The sequence below is a fragment of the Labrus bergylta genome, chromosome 22 (assembly GCF_963930695.1).
Source record: "Labrus bergylta chromosome 22, fLabBer1.1, whole genome shotgun sequence".
NCBI classification, from domain to species: Eukaryota; Metazoa; Chordata; class Actinopteri; order Labriformes; family Labridae; genus Labrus; species Labrus bergylta.
Window position 1 is genome coordinate 17,011,198 of NC_089216.1, and position 21,420 is coordinate 17,032,617.

The 21,420-nt window shown below is 45.1% G+C and overlaps 1 protein-coding gene across 1 annotated transcript in view; it reads right to left on the minus strand.

The window, feature by feature from the left end:
• adam19a (ADAM metallopeptidase domain 19a) overlaps positions 1-21,420 on the minus strand; it is a 154,662-nt gene that overhangs the window by 37,203 nt on the left and 96,039 nt on the right. The window contains exons 5-12 of the mRNA XM_065950792.1: positions 15,809-15,885; positions 10,312-10,495; positions 7,521-7,586; positions 6,958-7,029; positions 6,161-6,327; positions 4,371-4,455; positions 978-1,120; positions 145-322 (exon numbers count right to left, since the gene is read on the minus strand). Of these exons, the coding sequence (XP_065806864.1) occupies positions 145-322; positions 978-1,120; positions 4,371-4,455; positions 6,161-6,327; positions 6,958-7,029; positions 7,521-7,586; positions 10,312-10,495; positions 15,809-15,885 (972 nt within the window). The remainder of the gene's footprint in view (positions 1-144; positions 323-977; positions 1,121-4,370; positions 4,456-6,160; positions 6,328-6,957; positions 7,030-7,520; positions 7,587-10,311; positions 10,496-15,808; positions 15,886-21,420) is intronic.

The following is a 21,420-nucleotide window of genomic DNA, read 5'->3' on the forward strand; positions in this document are numbered from 1 at the left end:
AGGATTGTGGGACATATTTCAAATCTCAAACACAGCTGCTGATTGTTTCAGCGATACATCAAAGAGCACATTAACACAGCAGGTAGATTCTAGAGATCACAGAGACAGAACCAAGCCAACTGAAGTCAAATGAAATGTGCTCACGTCAGGCTCGCCACAGTCACACTCCTCTCCCTCCTCCACGAAGCCGTTGCCGCACTTCTTGCCCCCCACCAGGTCCTTCATGTTGGGCATGTTGTACAGACACATCCCCCCTCCCTTCTGGAAGTAACTGTCCAGGTCACGCTTGCTGCAGCGGCTGAAGACGCGAGGGAACGGATGCCTGGAGGGGACATTTTTAGATTTCAGTTTGAGGAACAAAATGTGCAAAAAAGAAAAAAAGTAGGAGAAGTAAAAGAAGAATGGCTGAAATAAAATAAGAAAAGGGAGGACAGGAAGGGGGGAAGGAAAAGAAGAAGAGGAGGCAAAAGGAGAGGAAAGAGGAAGAGGAGAAGATGAATGACTGAAATGAAAGAATGAAAGGAGAATAAATAGGAAAGGAGGAGGAAGGAGGAGAAAAAAATGAGGTTGAGGACAAGGAAGAAGAGGAGGAAAGGCACAAAAAAAAGAGGCAGGGGGAAGAGAAAGATTGTGGAGGAAGAGAAGTTGAAGGAAGGGAGGAGGAGGAACAAGTAAGGAGGGGAAGAATAAGTGGAGAAGGAGGCAAAAGACAAGGAAGAGAGGAAGAGAATGAGGAAGAGGAAGAGAGAACAGACGACAGAAATGATTATTTTCTTTCTTTACAGAGATAGAACTACAGCATCTGTCTTTAAAGATTTTGGTTAATTTATTTTAAGTTTGGGAACTATGAATTTAATGATCAGAACTAAATGGTGATAAACATTCTGTTTTAAATCTGACAAAGTGAAGAGCTCTTCCAGCAGCTGCATTAAACTGTTTCTAACGATGAAAGACCGTTTCTCTTGCTCGAGGCTCACCCTGTGGCGGCGGCCATCACGCAGCCTCCCTGCTCAGCGGTGGCCTCCACGCAGCAGCCATCGTGGTCGTGGCTCATCCCGAAGTTGTGTCCGATCTCGTGGGCCATCGTAGCGGCGGCTCCGATGGAGAGCTCCGAGTGATCCTGAAGGAGAAGACGAGGGAGTTATATCAAGTTCTTATCAGATTATCAAACCAGGCAAGTGGGAAGAAAGGCGAGGGGATTCAACATATTTCATATCTTGGCAGTATTTTTACTGCAGTCTAAATCCTAAACATCATAGAGAGCTGTTTCCTCCCGCCCCCTCCTCTCTAGAGTCGATGCTCTCACAGGTCACCATGTGGTGGATACTGAAGCTTCAGTGTTTATCCAGCTCTGCATCGGTCTGTAAACCTTTCTGTGTTCTAACCTCTCTCCATTTTTCAAAAGCATCTCCAATATTGATCCTAGTTTGAGCACGTTTCTGCTCGTGGAGCTTATTAGAAACATGCAGAGGCTTTTTAGGTCGGGTACAATCACTTCTATCTGAACCACTTCTCTTGCCCGCTTCCATCACTGCAACACCTGTTGACCTGATAACTGCTCTCATATCTGACAAACAGAGGGGCGTCCAAAACGGCCGTGTGGGGGTGTCTTAAAACCGCCTACCTTCTCTGGTCCAAACAAATCCAGATCATTCAGGAGCAGAATCTAAAGTTAGAAGGAGGACATACTGACTGCTGCATTGTTGTCAGAGAAGCCAGCACTTCAACATAACATGTTTCTTTAATGTCTGATCATATAGTAAGATCACTTTATCTGACTTAAACTGATTTTGAGTCATTTAGACCCAATAATATATAAAGATATGATTTTGTTCTAGGTTTTAAACCACAGATGTCCTCTTGAAGTCTACTTTAATGTTCTTTATTAAGCACCATTAGCACACAGTATTATTAAACAAATCTGCGATCACCATGAGGAGCACAGAATGAACTCGAGGCCTTCAGGGAGGCTGCAGTGAATCAGTCTGCTCTTTGTTTGTCTCTCTAATATTAAATTTTCTCTCTTAGTTCCCTCTCCTCGCCCTCTGGGATTATCATGAAGTCAAAAGCAAACCTTTAATGAAAGGAGACGTGTTGACTCGGGCTGATTAAGCATTCAGATGGGTTTGCTGAGGTCAAACAAATTATGAATGTCTGATTGTCCGCCTCTGAAAAGACGCTCCGAACAGAGGGCTGACGTGAGACACGAGGCAAAAGAAACAAACTGAATAGTTTTCATTTACAGCCGATAATAAATCAATAACCTTGATTTGATGAGAAAAAGAAAAGGTGTGCTAATAACGTTTTTTAAAGGGTGGAAGCTGAACTCCTGCAGAATTCAGAGGCAGATTCTGTGTCCTCGTTCCAAAGGTAAAACTCACAGGAGGATATCTGCACACACACACACACACACGGAGCGAGCGGGGACAATATTCAGACGTATTTAGCTCCTCTTTGATCCTCTGAAAGCTGTCATTCACTCTTAGCTGCGCTCTGAATTATGCATACTGTATAAAACGAGGATGTGTTCGCTGTCAGGAAGACATTGATACTCTGCTGAGAAATCCTTCTTATGCTATTTGGCGCTCCGAGGTTCAAACCACAGAGGTATCAGGCCTGTGTGTGTGAGGACAGTGTGGAGGTGAGTGTGTGTGTGTGTGTGTGTGTGTGTGTGTGTGTGTGTGTGTGTGTGTGTGTGTGAGCTCGGTAAACCACAGATACATTTATATTCCACAGACGCCTCAGCCCACAGGAGAGCTAACAGGCTATTAGAAGCTAATCAAGCTTGGAGAAACTATCGATCCTTTCAGTCAGCTGCTGCACTCGAATATGAAGCCGTAGTTACACCAGCTGAATGATGCCACGCGCTGGACATATTTATTTAACCCTTAAAAATCTGCACTGGAGCATAAAAATGGTGTGGGTTCAAATTGTTCTGCCCTTACAGGTTTTGCCCAACTTGGAGTTTGTTTTGGATCTTTTTAAACATGCTCTCTGCAAAATGTGAAGAGGCCTGAACAACATAGAACTCTTCACTGGCAGGTAGTCCTACATGCACTATCAAACCCCCTGCAGATGATCCAGAACGCAGCAGCACGACTCATCTTTCACCTCCCCAAAACAGCACATGTCACTCTGCTGTTCATCTCCCTCCACTGGCTCCCAGTTACTGCTCCCATCAAATTTAACACTCTGCTGCTCGCTTACAAACACGGCTACTCCTTACCTAAACTCTCTCACCTGTGCTCTGCCTCTGGTCACTTCCTGTCAGCACCTCTGGTCACTTCCTGTCAGCACCCGTGCTCTGCCTCCGGTCAGAGTTTTTAGATTTCTCTGTTTTCACTGTTCGTCTTCAGTCAGCCTCTCTTTAACTTTTGTCAGCTCTTTAAATTAAACACAAACTCAACCTGAACACAGTTTGTGTGTCTCAAAACATTCTGCTGAGATTTCAGTGGATTTTTTATCCGACACAGAGAGTTAGCATCACTTACTCTCCTCCTCCCTGCAGAGCTGCGTCTAATTCAGTCCCATCTGAAGCTTCAAAGTGTTTACTCTAATTTTCACTTTCATTTTTTTGTTGTTTGACAGGACGGCTGAATCACACGCTAAAGAGGCAGAAACAATTGTGGAGAAAAAAGGAAATGGAGCGGCAGCTGGAGGACGAGTAATGTACCCGGCTGAGGACTTTTCTCTGGGACTCTATCTGAGATCCTGCACGAGCAACCGTCCCGCTGTTACAGTCTAAGTGAGTGACACCTCCGTCACACAAGATGAGGATTTCTCACTGATATTTATGGTCTCGATCTCGGTCTTGGAGCACTCTGGTCTCGAGTATGTTTTGGTCTTGTTAGTGTGGTCTGGACTACAACACTAACGATGTTAATGATTAAGCCTTACTGTATCAACCAACAATCTGTTCTGTTTTATTTTATAATCATTTTAGGGGCTGTTACATGTCATTCCCCCCCCCCACCCGGCTTTATTCAGATTTAATCTTTGTTTTTTGTTCCCTCTGACTCCTGAGGAAAATAAATAGATATTTATCTGCTGAAGGTTTCTCTCTGTGTCACTCGATATTCACCTGATCCGTTATTAATCTTAGATCATAAACAAATTAAGTTTTAGTCCGTCACCAGTGTAAAAGTTTAAGTAAACAATCATGAGACGTCTGTTTTTTTTTTACTTTGACTCAAAAGAAGAAGCTAGAGCTGAAGCAAAATAAAGATGTTTTTACTCAAATCTAAAGTTTCAGGGATGTTCATGTTCATGCAAAAAATAAAAAACAGTCAAGAGAAGATAGATTCAAGCTGGAAGAAATAAAGAAAGTGGAAATGATGCAGAGGAAGAGAGGAGAATGTGAATCCACGCACCACGTTGATGCCTCCAGAGTTCTCCAGGCTGCACATCCCCTCCAGCGGTGCCATCCCGATCGTGGTTCCCTTAAAGATCACACCGCTGCACAACACACACACACACACACACACACACACACACACACACACACACACACACACACACACACACACACACACACACACACACACACACACACACACACACACACACACACACACACACACACACACACACACACACACACACACACACACACACACACACACACACACACACACACACACACACACACACACACACACACACACGAGAAAGAAATGTGTTAACCTCCCTGCTCACTTACAGGCTGCACGCTGGCTGCACAGTGATTGCAGACGCAGCAGCAGGTACACAGAGGCAGACATGACGAGCCTGTCAGATGAGGGTGAGGGAGTGAAAAGGACCCATAATTCAACTGTCCTCACTTAACATCCAAAATAACATCAGGGCACAACACAGGGAACACGCGTCATAGAGCGAGAGAGGAATGATTCCGGAGACTGCAGCGAATCTTTAAGACAAATCTCGGTTTATTTCTTGAGTTTGTTCAAATATTTTACCTCAGCGTGGGAGTGATTCTGTCATTAGAGCGGCACGGACGCTGCTCAGGGGACGGGGGGACGGGGGGGGGGGGTTGTGTGTATATGTGTGTGTGTGTGTATAGAAGGAGGAGCTTAACAGTGTTTCAGTATCTCATGTTGATTATGATTCTGAGTTTTAACATCAGAGTAGCCGAGAGTCTCATCAGATCATTTCTCTGATTAGTTCCTCCTGACATGGATATCGGTCAACATCACTCGTAGAATAACTATCGTTTTGATCCTCTAGCACCTAGCCGTTGAGTTACCCGTTACCCCCTTGCTCTGCGCCCTTCCCAGTGGTGAGTGTAGCGTACACCTCATCTTATCTGGCCCTTCAAACAGGTGAGGACTGCTTCATGCTCGTGCAACAATGTACAGAATCTCCAAATGCAGAGCCAGGGTTCATGAGTGGCTGAACACTAAGCCTAACATGAAGTTAAATTAGAATGAAATAGACTTGAACAGCACGATTAAGTTTCAGTCCTGAGCAGTTAAACGTCTGTGCAGACAGCTGCAGAAACAGCTGCACGCTCCTGACAGTGAATCTGTTCACACACGGCGCTGCTCTCCGCTCACACTGCAAGGCGTTCAAAAGCTACATGTAGAATGAACTTCATGCTGAAGATTTACTTTAAAGGAGTCATGGACATTTTGATTTGATAAGAAACTCAGAAAAGACGCACCGCAAAATTTAGGATGACAATCTCCTTGGTGTGTCAGGGCCTTAATTTGTAAAAAGAAAGCGTTGTGTCAGCCTGATGTGACAGCAATCTTTGCAATGACACAGATTAGAGCAACAATCTGTAACTTCAAACAGTTGTTTCAAAGTCGATTGAAAAGAACAATAACCTCCAACAGGGAGGCGTCTCTCTCATGTCCACAGAGTGTCCAGCTTGCCTGTTTTCAGCACTATGTAACTTTGGCAGCGGGCCGAGGTCGTCTCGTTAGAAGTGTGTACGTCTTTACGGTGCTAGTTCACACAGCAGCCTTCAGCTACAGAGCAGCCAGTTAACCCGTCTCTGTACTGTTTGATACAACGGCTGAGGCTGAGAGGAACAGGACTGTATCATCTGTATCTGTTTACAGTCAGCGTGTGTGTGTGTGTGTGTGTGTGTGTGTGTGTGTGTGTGTGTGTGTGTGTGTGTGTGTGTGTGTGTGTGTGTGTGTGTGTGTCCATGTCTCACGTCAGCAGCTGGGCGTTGTCGTGCTTCTTTCTCGACTTCAGTTTTTGTCTCCACTGCAGGAAGGACCAGAGTGTGGCGTTCGGCTCCTCGGTGACGATGCACTGATCCCTGTCGGTCCAGACCTCCAGACCGATCAGAGGCACGCGGATGTTCAGAGCCCTGTAGAACTGAACACACACACACACACACACACACACACACACACAAATATTTACCTACACACATACACATGCAGGAGTGTAAGCCCCTACAACACAATCTACTCACACACTGCTATTTGTTCCTCATCAGGCTGCACAGAGAAGATATCGATTCAATCCTGGAGATATTTGTGTTCCTAAGATTTTATTTACAACATCAAAGACTTTCAACTGAAAAAGAGATAGATGAAAACATGCAATCTGTGCACGCGGGACGAGTTTATGAAGAGTGTTCTGGTTTCTGTTTGTCGGACGTTTGTAGTCCGAGTAGTATCGACCAATCAGCAGGCTTTGGTGTACGCAGGAAAAACAGTAGTATGCCGAGCAAAAACAGGCAGAACACAATCCACCTCGAGGACATCTCTGCTCCCATCAGCTGTAATCTGAAGATGATTTACTGATCTCTATAAACCTGCGATACTCAACCTGCAGCTCCCGGGCAGCACACGGCTCATTTATGACTCCCTACAGTCCTAATGTCGATAATCACATCATCGATATCATCAATATTGCCGTCAGAGAGATTAGAGGTTGAATACAGACGAGTGTTCAGAGATATCTTTTAGCTGCGTCGCTGTCTGTTCCTCTTAGTCTCACCTTATCCACGTAATTGGCAACTTCCATGATCCTGGTCTTGGTCTTCTCGTAGTCCTTGTTCTGACGTCTGAACTGCAGCACAAAGAGAAAGGGAGGGGAGGTCAAAGGTCAGACAAATGATCAAATGTTTGAGACAACCCTCCCTAAGAGTTCCCAGCAGAGACTAATAACAACCTCTGAAAATGACGCCATAACCCAACCCGGGGTCCGTCGTTATAATTACAGCACTTAGAGGGGTAGACGAGCGCACACTTCCTGCTCGCCGTGTCCTGTTGCCATGGAAGTAACTCAGCATACAGAGAGGTTTTATTAAGATATAACATCATCTCTGCAGCGTTTATCTAAAAGCCGCCCCCCCCCCTCGTTAAGTGGACAGATCCTCCGCCTCGTCTGCACATGCTCAGTACGGCTCTCAGAATGAATGAGATCCATTTCCTGCATGAGATAATTGTTTTAAATGTGGACGTGTTCTGTCATTGTGTGTGTAACGTCAGAGTCTCTCATGCTTGATGCACACAGGAATAGATCAGATCTTTGAAAAGATGTGGTGTGTGTCGTCTTACCAGTGTGTTGTCGGCCACTATGTACAGCTCCATGTATTTGGTCGTACCCAAGGTGTTCCTTTTTACCTGACAGGAAACACAAAGACAGAGAGAAGCAGGGTCATGCACGGGACGGGTCTTTATCAGAACGCGTTATACAACGCAGAAGGTTCACTAAAGACCCGTTTCCACCAAGCGGTTTGATTCAGTTTGGTACAAATTTATTGGTGTTTACATCGTGAATGGAATGATTCCAAAATATATGTACCGTCCTACTTTTGGCTACCTCTCTGTTGGTGTGCCAAGCGTTCAGATCTGACTCTAAAAGAGCAATATGTAGCTCTACCACCTAGTGTTTAAAATGGGTACTGCAGTCTAAATTCTAAACATTGTAGAGAGCTGTCTCCTCCCGCCCCCTCCTCTCTAGAGTCCATGATCTCACATGTCACCATGTGGTGAACACTGAAGCTTCAGTGTTTATCCAGCTCTGCATCGGTCTGTAAACCTTTCTGTGTTCTAACCTCTCTCCATTTTTCAAAAGCATCTCCAATATTGATCCTAGTTTGAGCACGTTTCTGCTCGTGGAGCTTATTAGAAACATGCAGAGGCTTTTTAGGTCGGGTACAATCACTTCTATCTGAACCACTTCTCTTGCCCGCTTCCATCACTGCAACACCTGTTGACCTGATAACTGCTCTCATATCTGACAAACAGAGGGGCGTCCAAAACGGCCGTGTAGGGGTGTCTTAAAAGCGCCTACCTTCTCTGGTCCAAACAAATCCAGATCATTCAAGAGCAGAATCTAAAGTTAGAAGGAGGACATACTGGCTGCTGCATTGTTGTCAGAGAAGCCAGCACTTCAACATGTTTCCTTAATGTCTGATCATTTAGTAAGATACCTTTATCATTTCACTCACTACACATCTCACTGATTGGACAGGAGAAACAATAACAACAGATACAATAAACATCATAAATGACAGCATGATTCAGTCTGAGGTAGGTACCGTTTCTTAATGTGCTTCAAACGTTTCTAGTTTATTACAGATCTTGAGCCAGGTCAGATTTTGGATGCAGTTGACTCATCGGGATGATTCACACAATTCTAGGAGGGAAAAAACAAAACCTGGAGAAGGCAGACATGAATGAGCATCCTCCCTCCTCTGCATGCTGTTGTGTTTACAAAGCTTTAGCACTTCTTCTCCCCCTCCATCATTAAGTTTCCCTCCTGCTAATACTTGATTACAGCCATTAAGGAACCGCTTGGCTGTAATTAAAACTCATTGATTTACTCGCTGGGAGGAGGATGCTGCTGCTGCTGCGGATCGGTCTGGACTTTAAACTCTGATACTGCAGATCGGAGGGGAACGTGTGACACACTCGTTCACACTCACACGTTAACACACTGCATCGTCTATCCAGAGTGTGTGAAAATCCTGAGGAGTCAGCCTGGAGTCTTCTGCTGTCTCTGCAGAATGACCCCGGATTAATGGTGACAGTGGGAGACGGAGGAGACCGGTGCACAAAGGAGGAACAAAGAGGAGGAAAAGACGAGGATGATGATGGTTGAGAGGAAATGAGAGTGTGTGTTTGTGTGTGTGTGTGTGTGTGTCTGTGAGAGGAAATAAGGAGGAGCGAGAGACGAGTTTAAATCTAAGGAATGAGAGAATGAGTGGAAGAAGAATAATAATGAGTGTTTGTGTCAGTGATTGAGTCCATTAGAGCTACGTCTGTGTTTCCTTCCTCGTCTGTATGACGGAGCAGGAACCTGACTCACAGCCATGTCATAAACGGACGTGAACAGCTGAGTAAAAGCTATTATTCTTTGTGTTTACGGGCAGTGCAGTGGTAAATCACAGACCTTTTCGATTTTGTGTTTCCATATGAGAACAAACATTTGCCCTGCAGAGTCAAACATGATTTTCATTTAATGCTGAGAAAAGGTGCCCGCCTCGACAACACCTTTAAAGGGACAAGAACACCTTTTCATTGCAGGTAAAACCATGCATTTAAATCAAAAGATGCAAACGTATTCAGCAACCTGTAAAGAAGCTTTCTGCTGCAAAAAAACCACTTGTTGCTGCCACTGTCACGGCCATGATCGATGACGCTGATGTTTTAAACATGCATGCATTTATCACGGTGCGTTCAGGCTCATAACAAATCGCAGCACCCTGACTCATCATCGTTCTCTGTGTGATCCAGTCGGCTGGCCTGCGTCGTCTCTGAGTAGACTAAAACACTGCCACGTCCTTCTTTATAAAGACTTTACTGAACCTGCTTCCCTCATACTTTTCAAAGTGCGTCTGAAAACAGGAAAAGGAGTTTCAGGTCCGCTGCTCATGCAGGAGGAGGCTGGTCTCTTGAAATCTTTTTAATAGTAGACAGAAGGTGTTGGAGGACGATGCTTTGAATAGAGACTGTTCTGCTCTGAGACTCAGGCTGATACATGCTGATCTGTGTTTTACGTCTGTAACTTGTTTATTGTGCTGAAGTCTGTGATTCTTTTGCACCTGAACTAAAAAAAAAAGGTTTGAGGCTTTCTACAAAGTGTGGAGGGTCATTTTATTTTTTTATCTCTGATGTTTTTTAAAACACATTACATCAGGAGGGATTCACTGATTCATCTTTAGACTCTCACAGATGGAATTGTTATCGATTTTCTTTCTGTTTTTGTTTTAGAGAATATTGACTCTTTTTTTTAAAGTCAGAGCTGTAGACAAACATCCAGTCACACTTATAATTCGTTTATCAGATGTGTGTGTGTGTGTGTGTGTGTGTGTGTGTGTGTGTGTGTGTGTGTGTGTCTTACCCGTGAGTGAAACGGTCGGAGCAGCTCCGAGATGTGGTTGGACGGCGTGCTGTGGTGTCCGTGTCCACAGTGTCCTGCTTGAATCTGCAGCTCGTCCGCTCTCAGCAGCGAGTGGAGGAGACGATCCTCGCCGCTGAGTGGCTCCAGGTAGAAGGTGTCGCTAGAATTCAAGGATATCAGGCCCCTGTGTGAACCAAGAGAAAACCTCGTTCAAGAACAGCATATTTTGAAGCTTAGGTCATTGTGGAGGCGGGGCACAAAGCATCCTGGGATACCGGAGCTAGCAGCGCCACGTTTTCTCATCTTTTCTACCTCGTTACTGTATGTCAAAATCATCCACACAAAGAAAACGGTGATATACAGTTTTGGAAAGTACACATTTTGCAGTGTTGGTTTGTTTGAATAGAATTTGTGTTAAACCGCTGATGAAGCAGCAGGAGCAACTTGGGGTTAAGTGTCTTGCCCAAAGACACATCGGACATGTTGCTGCAGGAGCTGGGGATTGAACCCCTGAATTTCTTGTTAAGAGACGACATGTCTGAGTTTTTATAGTTTCTCCTCCTCCTCCTGTTAGTTTGGTTCTCTCTCTCTCTCTCTCTCTCTCTCTCTCTCTCTCTCTCTCTCTCTCTCTCTCTCTCTTCCTTCAGGCCTTTTTAAATTGGACGAAATATGTTTTCTTCTTCTTCTTCTACAACGGAGTGAAAAACTCATTCAGGGAGCAGCGGAGAGTTTTCAACACACCGTAACACCGTGTGACTCACAGAGAAGAAGATTACACTCCATCATTCTTACGCCGGACTCTCTGAAGGACTGAGGACCGGACATTGTGTTCCTTTGTGTTCCGCACAGCCTCGTTGTAAACACAGTTGGAACACTTCTGTCAGACTCAGAGTCTCACACAAGTCATTTGCTGTCATTTCGTCGTCATTGTCCTCGACTGTAACCACCCGGGCTGTCAGTTTTTCTGGAGAGAAACAACGTCAAGCTGCTGCCGGCGTTTTAAGAATGACTGAAATGGTCACAGATTTGAGTTGGTGAGGCCGCATCTCCACAGGGTGCAGAGCTTGTAAAACATGCTCAGATCATCTTTATTATTCTGCTGTCAGGGACGAGACGTTAAACAAAAAAAAAGTAAAATCCTGCAGTTCCTCGAGTGTCCACTAGAGGCTGACTGCAGAAGCACAGGAAGTCACATACACACCCATTCTAAAAAGTCTGTTTTTACAGCAGAGATGAACATGTTTACAGTCTGGTTCAAAAAAACAAATAGGTGTGATTAGCTCATGTCTCGATCGACACACACTGTACGATCGAGACATGTTCGTCATGTCATGTTTTGATGACTCATCAGTTTTGATTTGATGAAGGATAAGAGTTATTCACAATAAGGCGTGTAGCTGACATGATTGACAGGTGGGCGCGGTGTAATGGTTTGTCAGGAGGTTTAAAACCCGCCTCAGCTCCAGCTCTCAGCCTGTCGTTAGGTTGACTGAAAGTTAGACTGAGACAGCATTTCCAGCATGGAGACCGCCATCGATGGGACTCCAGCGCCCCCTGCAGGAGCAGACGGGTGACGTCACTCAGGCTTCCTCATGCTATGCTTTTGTACCAGCTCTGATATCAAACAGCTCAAAGGAACGGTAACAAAGGTCAATGTGGGATGTCACAAGGTGGATATTTCTTTGGACTCGTCAGCTGAGCTGTCTGAGAGTTTGTTAAAGTGACACTGAGGATGACTATCTACGGAGAGCCTGAAGGGACAAAATAGCATGAGATAAATCAGGATTAACCAGTGAATGCTGACCGCCGTCAGATATTTTTATTTAAGATAAGAATCAGCGTCTGTTGTGTCGTGATGTCGATAACTCTCCTTCCCCCATCCTCTGATCACTGAGGTGAAATCAGCGTTGGCAGTTTGGATGAAAACTGTTTCACCTTGTCTGTCTGAGTTTCGTTTTTTAACAGCAGACACACCAGGCACAAAGCAGTCAAATTATTCCTGTGAAAAGAGTTGGAGCGAGCTCGTCTATTCTGACCAGACGGGCCCAGCTGAGCTCAGTGCCGTGCTTTTACACAAAACACTATTTTTCCTCCTCTTTTTTTCCCCCTTTTGTAATTATGTGTCCAAGGCTGTTCAGCAATTTAGCCTAAAACCGTGTAATTCATCCTGAGTCGATACAAAGCTCCTCGTTTTGGGCGTCAGATTTACCGGCAGGGAGAATGAGCTGGGAGCTGCCGGGGCGGGAGTGGAAATGAAAACACGGAGAATGCTGCAGGACTGCAGATAAGAAGAGAGAAGGTCGGCACTGAAAACCTCGAAGAAAACTTCTGACCACAAACTTTGTTATCCTGGCAGCAGCAGCCTCCGGTAACCGGCTATTTTTGCAATCAAGAGATTTTCTTCTTTTTTCTTTTTTTTTGCATAATCATCATTTTTCTGTGTGAAGTTCTGCAGGGTCGAGCAGTTTAGCCGCTCCAGAGCAAAACGTCAAATCCACCGAGAGACGGGGAGGGGGTCTCAAACAGAGCTGCATTAAGGTTCTCATCGAGCCTCTAAAAAACATTTTATCCAAACAAATCACAAACTGTGGAGCCTCCGTGACATCACTCATGGGTCTTGAATTTTGCAATTAATCCCGCCATGTTGGTTTTCTGGATCCAGAGGAGATCATAACTGGAGGAGAGGGCGGAGCTGGAGAGGAGGGAGGGGTTAGAAAATCCTAAACTATCAAAGATTTCCGTGGCTAATTTAGTTAGCATAATTAGCTTCCAGCAAAGTGAGATTTAATTTCCGATGGTAGCTGAGTGGAGTTTTTTTCATCAGACAAAGAAAGCAGATTCGTAAGCGAGAGAGGGAGCACAGTTGCACAGATACCTTGGCGATGTCTGTAAAAGTGGGAGGAGCTGGAGAGGAGCGACACCGTGTCCTAACAGCACGTGAGCGTAAGATGTTGCGTCGTGCACGATACGACACTCGCTGTCCACATCCGTTAAATATTACCTTCTCTTTGCTCTGTGGTGTTTCAGTTTCCCCTTTTTAACTTTATAACATGAGGATATTTTATTTTGAAGGTGGTCAAACGGAAGTCTGGAGCTTTTATTTTGAAGGTGGACAAAAACGGAAGTCTGGAGCTTTTATTTTGAAGGTGGACAAAAACGGAAGTCTGGAGCTTTCATTTTGAAGGTGGACAAACTGAAGTCTGCTGGTTTTTATTGACAAGCTGTAGGCTAACCATAGCCACACCTGACAAACCACCTGCAGACAATTTTAAATACATTCTGGTTATTTTTAAAGTTGGTGAATCTGAATTTGAATTGCATATTCCACTCTCAGTGTGCAAGGCTTTTGGCACCAGCGTTTGGGAATTAGACACTTTTTGCAATGAGCAAACAGCAGCAGAGCACAGAGACGCTCTACGTATGTAAATTAACATCAGCGTGTTCATCGCCACATCTTGTGCATTTAGCAGGAATAAATCAGAAAGCCGTCCTGCTCCCCGTGTTTGAATCCAGGACTTTGTTTGTTCTGTAATCATGATCTCATAATGAGAGGACGGGCGCTGGAGTCACACCGCCGCTTTGCAGAGATGCTGTTGATTCTCAGTTGATGATCGTTGCCGAGCGGAGAAAATGTTCAAAGATGTCAGAGGATAAAAGGTGACCCCTGACAGAATGCTTTCATTACGGCTCCCGCAAGAACACAGCGCTCTTTTCCCCCGCTGAATCACACCAAACGCCTTTCATCTTCCAGCTGATTTTATTTGTTTCCCTCTCGCATCTCTCTGACATTATTCTAATCTCAGTCTGTTTTTCTGCCTCCGACAACAACATTTACTCTGCGGGCTCCAGTCAGGCTTTATGACGGCATTAGAAAAAGAAGAGACACGGTTGATGATGTGGTCGTTCAATATTACAGGTGAGCTAAAGAGTGAGTAACTTAAAGTGAGTGTTTGAATCATTATGAGAGCACTTTAAAGACTAGAGGAGACACACCAGAGTTTCCTGTTTTCAGAGCAAACTGAGAGAAGTAGAAGAAGGAGGAGGAGGAGGAGGAGGATGAAGACATGTTCTAAACAACGGGACAGATTTGATCTCTCGTCTCTTCATCTGAGCACGGAGGTGAAAGGGGGCGTCACGTGACCTGCATGTGGATACAGAAACATCGACCCTCTGCTCACAGGTCTCTGCTCGACACCGATTCAGATTCTCTCACATCCAGAAATATAAAGTTTGGATTTTACGATGTCATAAAAAAAAAACTTCTCCAACTCTTATCGCTGCAGATTTAGTGAAAAGGCTTTGGCTTTAATTCACACTAAAGCCCTGCTGAGCTATAACTTGATGTCTCTTTTATTGGATCAGACTCATGAATATATTTTGGAGACTCACATCCTGAGGACGTGCAGCAGCAGAACGCTTCGGTGCGAGTCTGCGGGCTGCTCGCCGACAACATGAAAGTGTGTCGGAGGCTTTTAAAAAAAGTGCTGCGTGGATCCCCAAAGAGGATCAAATTACTCATTTTTATGACAATCTGAAGAAGAAAGAGAAGTTCTGACAGCCGCTCTTCAGCTCTCTGTGTTTGGAGAAAACTTTCCCAAACAGTGAAGAGCAGATTACAGAGTCAGTGGGAGAGGTCAGAGCTGCAGCCAGAGACTTTGATTTATATCTAAATTAAACTAAGAACTTCTAAACCGGGGAGAACTAAAGCATGAGGGTCACCTGGTGAAATGTAAAATCAGGGTTTGGACTTCAAGCCCCGCTTCCACCAAGCGCTCTGGTTCAGAGTACATTTATTCCTCTGTCAAAAGTTATGAAGGGTACTAAAACAACTGACCTGTACCGTCCTACTTCTTTGCCTCCCTTCTGTTGGGTCACCAAGCGTACAGACCCAACCCTAAAGGGGCGGAGCTAAACAAACTGCAGTCTGTTGATTGGTCCAAAGAATCTCCACTTCCTGTGCGACAGTGGTAATAAAGGACGAACACAAAGCACGCCATGTTTAAAATATCCTGTGCATAGAGAGAGTCATTTCAAAGCTGTTTTCTGGGGTTTTTTTGCGTCCCGTGGACGACCTCGGAGGTGCTGACCTGCCCTTCGTTTGCTGCGTCAAGTTCTTCTTCTTTGTTGGATTTACTGGCTGTCTACACTATGTGATTCAGTGATGTGTAAGGGTACGGCTGGCTGTGGAAACACAAGCAAGATCAGAGTTTACTGAACCAAACGAAACCGCTTGGTGGAAGCAGGGCTTCACTGTAGGGTCACTATTATTTATTTTAACTAGTAATGTATCCAGCAACTTTACACATTCTATAACGCCGTCATATTGACTGACATTCAAGAGCACTTTATGTGAAAAAGCCCCCCCCCCCCGGTGTCTGACAGGAACAGTCTCCTGCTGTGAGGTGCATGTGTGACCATCAGGTGAGGAGGACTTCAGGGGCGGACCTCCTGAGAAACGAGAGGAGTGTCAGAGGGAGGAGCAAGCTGCTTTGTGTACCTGACTCCTGAGCAGGTGCTGAGAGCGACCCAGGACTGTGGATGTCCCCTCACATGGCCGTGGTAGAAGCAGTGATCCTGAAAGAGAGAAGAAGAGCTGAGATCAATACTTCATGTTTCATGTGGGGGGGGGGGGCTGCTTGAAGAGGCCGGGATAATGTTTATGCAGACATGCCCGCAGAGCAGCAAACAATGAATCAATGTGCAGGATTGACTCGGGGCTGAGAGCGTCCCTGAAACGAGTCTGCTGTTCCTGTTCAGGTTCAAACCTGGACTCCCTGAACAATGACTGTGACACGACTGATCGATAAGGAAACTCAGAACTCTTTAAAGTCTGACCCGGTTCAGATGAGGCTGTGGATCAGACACTCAAAGAGTTGGAGGAGGAGGAGTAGGAAGAAGATTTTCATATTTGGGCTTTTTATGCCTTTATTTAGAGACAGGACGGTGGAACCCACTCCTTCAGTGTTTCTGAACATATATTTAGGTAACCTGAGTGTCTAACGACCCACAAAATGTGAAATAAATCCAACCAGTCCTTTGTTTGTGGTCTGCATAAGTCTTACAACACAGAGAAAAATGCTCCGTTTCAAATGTGCTCTCTTTGTGATGTCGCAGTGGGATTCTGGTAAAAAGAAATCCCCTCCCCTCCCCTGGTATCTCCACCCATGGACTCCACCCCCAGCCTAGAAAAAAAACATTTGAGCGGTTCCGCAATTTTTATTCTTGCTAGTGATGGAGTGATGTCTACCAGGAAAACTCGGGGGGGGGGCTCATTGCATTTAAAGAGACACACACACCAAAACGGAGCGTTCTGAGAGAGCTGGTTTATACAGAGTCACAAACCTCCTCTGGTGCTTGATTCAGGATATATTTTGACCAAAGCTCAGCACATATGTTTCATTTAGACCACAGGGGACTGTTTGAAAAGGTGGAGAAGAGGAATAATATGTCCTTTTTAAAAACATTTTTTTTTAGAAGCTGCAGCAGGAACAATCAGCAGTCGTGTTCAGACAGACAGAATAATCGTCAGGGGAAAATACGACACATTACTCTGCATACACACACGTGGACATATAGATGCAATCATCCAATAATGATAGGCTGCTTCACTCAGAAGAGCAGCTCTCTTATAATGACTTAGATTTACACCCACAAACAGGTTGTCTTCGCTTTCTTCTCCCTCAAACCATACGCTCATTTTCTACATAATTACAGCCGATGAACAGCCACATAATGTTTATGTTTTCAGAAAGAAGTGGCAGAAATGTTGCCTTTAAGATCTGCTCCTCCCGCTAACGCTCAATTTACTTCTCTTTCATGGGAGAAATAAAAGCGGAGGAAACTTTGAATACCTGAAACGGCTTGCGTCCCTGTGCTCGCTGCAGAACAAACGGTTCAAACCAGAGAGAGAAAGAACAAAAGACATGAAGGAATGAGACTTTGAACTGTTTAAGCACTAAAGGTATCAGACCTTTGAGGAGTTCTGACAGCAGCTCTGCCTCTGGGTCCAAAGAGCTCACATTCCAGTTGAAAAAGAGGATTTATTACCACAAGGTTTAATTCCTGCCTTCATGTCACTTTGTGGACTTTTCAAAGCGTTTCAAAGTGTCAGTCAGCTCATCGCACTGTTTAATTAACTCTTTTATTTAAACAGCAACAGCACTCAGAGCTCTGCTCAACCTCCACACCTGCCAACATCCAGCAATTAGTCTGTGCCAGGGCCGACGTGGCTGTAGTCCAACAGACGGGCGGGCTGTGTTTGGACGGACCTGTCGGCTGTGGCGTGTTTCAGGTCTCAGTGTGTGAACAGACTCGAACATCAAACATGTTTTCAGCTCGGTGTTCAAACTTCAGAGGTCGAACAGCTTTAGTACATTTTAGTTTAAACAGGTTACAAAGACTTCTAAACTTATGAGGCCAACATCCAATAAGAGTAGAGGTTTTAAAGGTTTTAAATGTTCTCCTCCTTTTTAAAAAGTTTTAAAAAGTCTCAGAGCTCCTCAAAACATGTGTGTGAAGTTTCTTGTTCTAAATCCACTCTGATCCTGTATTTGATCATGTCTATAAACCCCTCTATTTCAGCCCTGCTCAGAACAGGCTGTTTCTGTGTCTGTACCTTTAAATATGTAAATGAGCTGTGTCTGACCACGCCCCCTCTCTGGAAGGACTTGGGTGTCTCGGGCTTTCTCGCTCCATGTCCTATTGTTTACGGTGAGAAGGCAGACTCAGAGGGCAGAACAAACACCTAGCTGTGGGAGTGTCACCCACCTGGGGGAGGGGCTACTGCCCTTTGTGATGTCATGAAGGAAAAATCTCCAAACGGCCTGTTTGAGCACACATTTTCTGAAAAGTGGAGCAGGCAGAAGATGGAGAGGATGGACTTTACCAAACCCCCATGATGTGAGCCCAAGCAGCAACCTCTGGTGTTGAAAGATGAAGCTGATGCTGAAGTGTAAAATCCTGCAGTTCCTCAAGTGTCCACTGGATGAAGTCACATACACACCTATTCAAAAAAACCTGTTTTTACAGCAGGCGGAACAGACGGGTGACATCAGTCAGGCTTCGTCCATATTTACAGTCTTTGTGTGAGCTGTGAATACAATTTTGGTGTTGTTTCCTTTATTCTTTGATTTCTAAAACGTTTAAACAAAGAAATCCAGCCGATGTTAAAACCAAACATCAGGAAATAGGTTTCCAAATAAAATAAAAATAAAAATCTGTTTGAGGAACGTATTCTGTTGACAGTGACCGAAATCACTCTGATCTCCGACCTTTAACCTCCTCACTTTATTCTCTGCAGTCTGAGTGAGGATGCTGAGGCGAGACGGTCAGGCTCCACCAATCACAACGCGAGGGGGGAAAACAAAACCCTTGCGTTGTGTAAACTGACCGCGACGTCAGGCTAATGTTTAAACACACAAACAGTCTGAGATGTTCCTCCTACTTTAACTCTCATCTCAAACGTTTCGATCCAGACTTTGTCAACTTCTCATCGACAGGCAAACCTGGATGTTCACTTCTCTGTCTCGTCTACCTCTGCACGGCGGCAGCAGCTTCACTCGTCAGCGGAGGTAACAGATTAAGTGTGACAGGTGCAACATGTAACTCTAAAAATACCACTTGACTAACAAACAGAGACGAAGACACCTCTCCATCTCTCTCTCGCTTTAAATAAAGCTGGAGGTTCTTTGAAGTGATCGTCTGCAGAGGAGGAGGAGGATGGTTTAATTGTGCTGCAGAATAAAGAACATGTTTCACCTGTCAGACTCTGTGGAACGTGTTCAAGTCCTTCTGAGACCGCTGTTTAATCCGCTAAAGACTTTCTATTAATAGACCGACACAGTTTTTCACAGCCTGACTGATGAGACTAAAGATGAGCCGATATCAGACGACACTGCAGCGTGAAAACGTCTTCATCACGCTCAATTGTTGAGCGATGTGACGTGCAGATAAATCAAGGTACATGAAGACAAGCTTTAACTTTACGTCTCTGTCGTTCTGTTTGTGACACATCATCGTTCTTCTTCAGCACAAGATTTTTGTCTCCGTTACATTTGATTTCTACGTCCTCATGGCTTACGGGAGTAGCTCAGTCTTAGGTTAGGGTTCAAGTCCCGGTGCGGCCCAAATCTGGAAAATTGTTCTGGTAGCTAGAGAGGTGCCAGGTCACTTCCTGAGCACTGCCGAGGTGCCCTTGTGCAAGGAACCAAACCCCCCCCCCTCCACCAGCTCAGGCGTGTGCAGCTCTCCTCACTCTGACACCTCTCCATCAGTGCACGTCAACCCGATCCTGTTTGTGCATGTGTTTTAGCCTGTGTGTGTGTGTGTGTGTGTTTTAGCCTGTGTGTGTGTGTGTGTGTGTTTTAGCCTGTGTGTGTGTGTTTCAGCCTGTGTGTGTGAGTGTTTCAGCCTGTGTGTGTTTTAGCCTGTGTGTGTGTGTGTGTGTTTCAGTCTGTGTGTGTTTGTTTCAGCCTGTGTGTGTGTGTGTTTGTTTCAGCCTGTGTGTGTGTGTGTGTGTGTGTTTTAGCCTGTGTGTGTGTGTTTGTTTCAGCCTGTGTGTGTGTGTGTTTCAGCCTGTGTGTGTGTGTGTTTCAGCCTGTGTGTGTGTGTGTTTCAGCCTGTGTGTGTGTGTGTTTCAGCCTGTGTGTGTGTGTGTGTTTCAGCCTGTGTGTGTGTGTGTGTGTGTGTGTGTTTCAGCCTGTGTGTGTGTGTGTGTTTCAGCCTGTGTGTGTGTGTGTGTAGCATGTCTCAACAACAGAGTATTAGACTGAATTTCTTCTTTCCCAAATCCTGTTTCGTCAAAGCCTACAGTATTCTAGAAGTGGACCCTTCACACAAGAAGAGAAGATGAAGCAACTACTGCCCTCGGGGGCCCCCTTACTGGCCTGGGGGCCCCGAGCAGCACTTCTGACTGGACCTACTGTACGTACCGGAGTCTGCCTCCATGAAGCATGTAGAAGAGTTTGCCTCAAAGAATGGAATAAAAAATCTCATTTAGAGTCTGCAAACTGTTGCATCATCAACAAGTCGCGTCCAAAAAGAGAGATACGATTAAACGCTGTTGAAACCGTCCGTCTGTCTGTCTCGTGGTTTGGCTGCTTCGGTTGACTTCCGGACGTCAGTTTTAAATCTCCTCAGCTGTTCGGGCTCGTTGGCTCCTGAGTGACACTCTTGATATTCATCTCTTTCTGTCCGCTCCAAACACTCAGCCTTGAGAGCACCGCTGGACGGAGAGCAGAGAGATAACAGGCTGCAGAAGGATCTGATGGCTCACATGCATGCTAACACTGCAGCTCAATGTTTGCAGAGCGAGCCTGCAGACTGTAGCGTCGCCTCACGTCGCCTTTTGTCTAGGCCAAAAAGTTGCACTTGAACACACCGCAAAGACTACAGCGGACGGCCAATGCATGAGAGGAAATAACTCTCCATGCCAGCAGGCGGCGGTAGTCCGTTGTTTTGATACGAGAAGACCATTTCCCCCCCCCCCCGTTGCTCACCACTAGTATTATAGGTAGACTACTAATGGAGAATAATGTCTGATAAAAAAGTTGAAAATGGTGCTGGCAGAGGCGAAAATAAGGAGAAACCGCACTAATGGGTGAAAGCATGGATACTACAGCGGCATGTGGAGAGCTGAGAGAAATTAAACCTCCAAACAGCCAATCAGAGCGATCCCTCTCACTGACCGCCAACGCTGATTCAACATGTCGAATCGGCTGAAAAAAGGCAGATGGTTAGTACAGCAAAAACTAGGGCGACGATCGCTCACCTACGATCTCTTTGGTGTGTCAGAGCCTTTGGAGCAAACTTTCAGCGTGAGGGGAGACAGAGCGGTAACTTTTGTACAAATCCTCCTAAAATGAACCTTTTTAGCTTCGTTCACCTCTCTGTGTCTCCGCTGAGATGAAGTGGATCCACCTGAATCACTTCTGTTGTGACATGTTGAGATAACAAAAACAATCCGTCTAATTGATTGCTCTACATTTGATGAAAAGTAAGAAACTCTGAGCTCTAAAACTAGACCTCCAATTACTCATAATCAGCTTTATTTATTTAGAGAAGTTATTTATCTCTGAATGAAACATACGTGTTTATAAAGCGTTCATAACC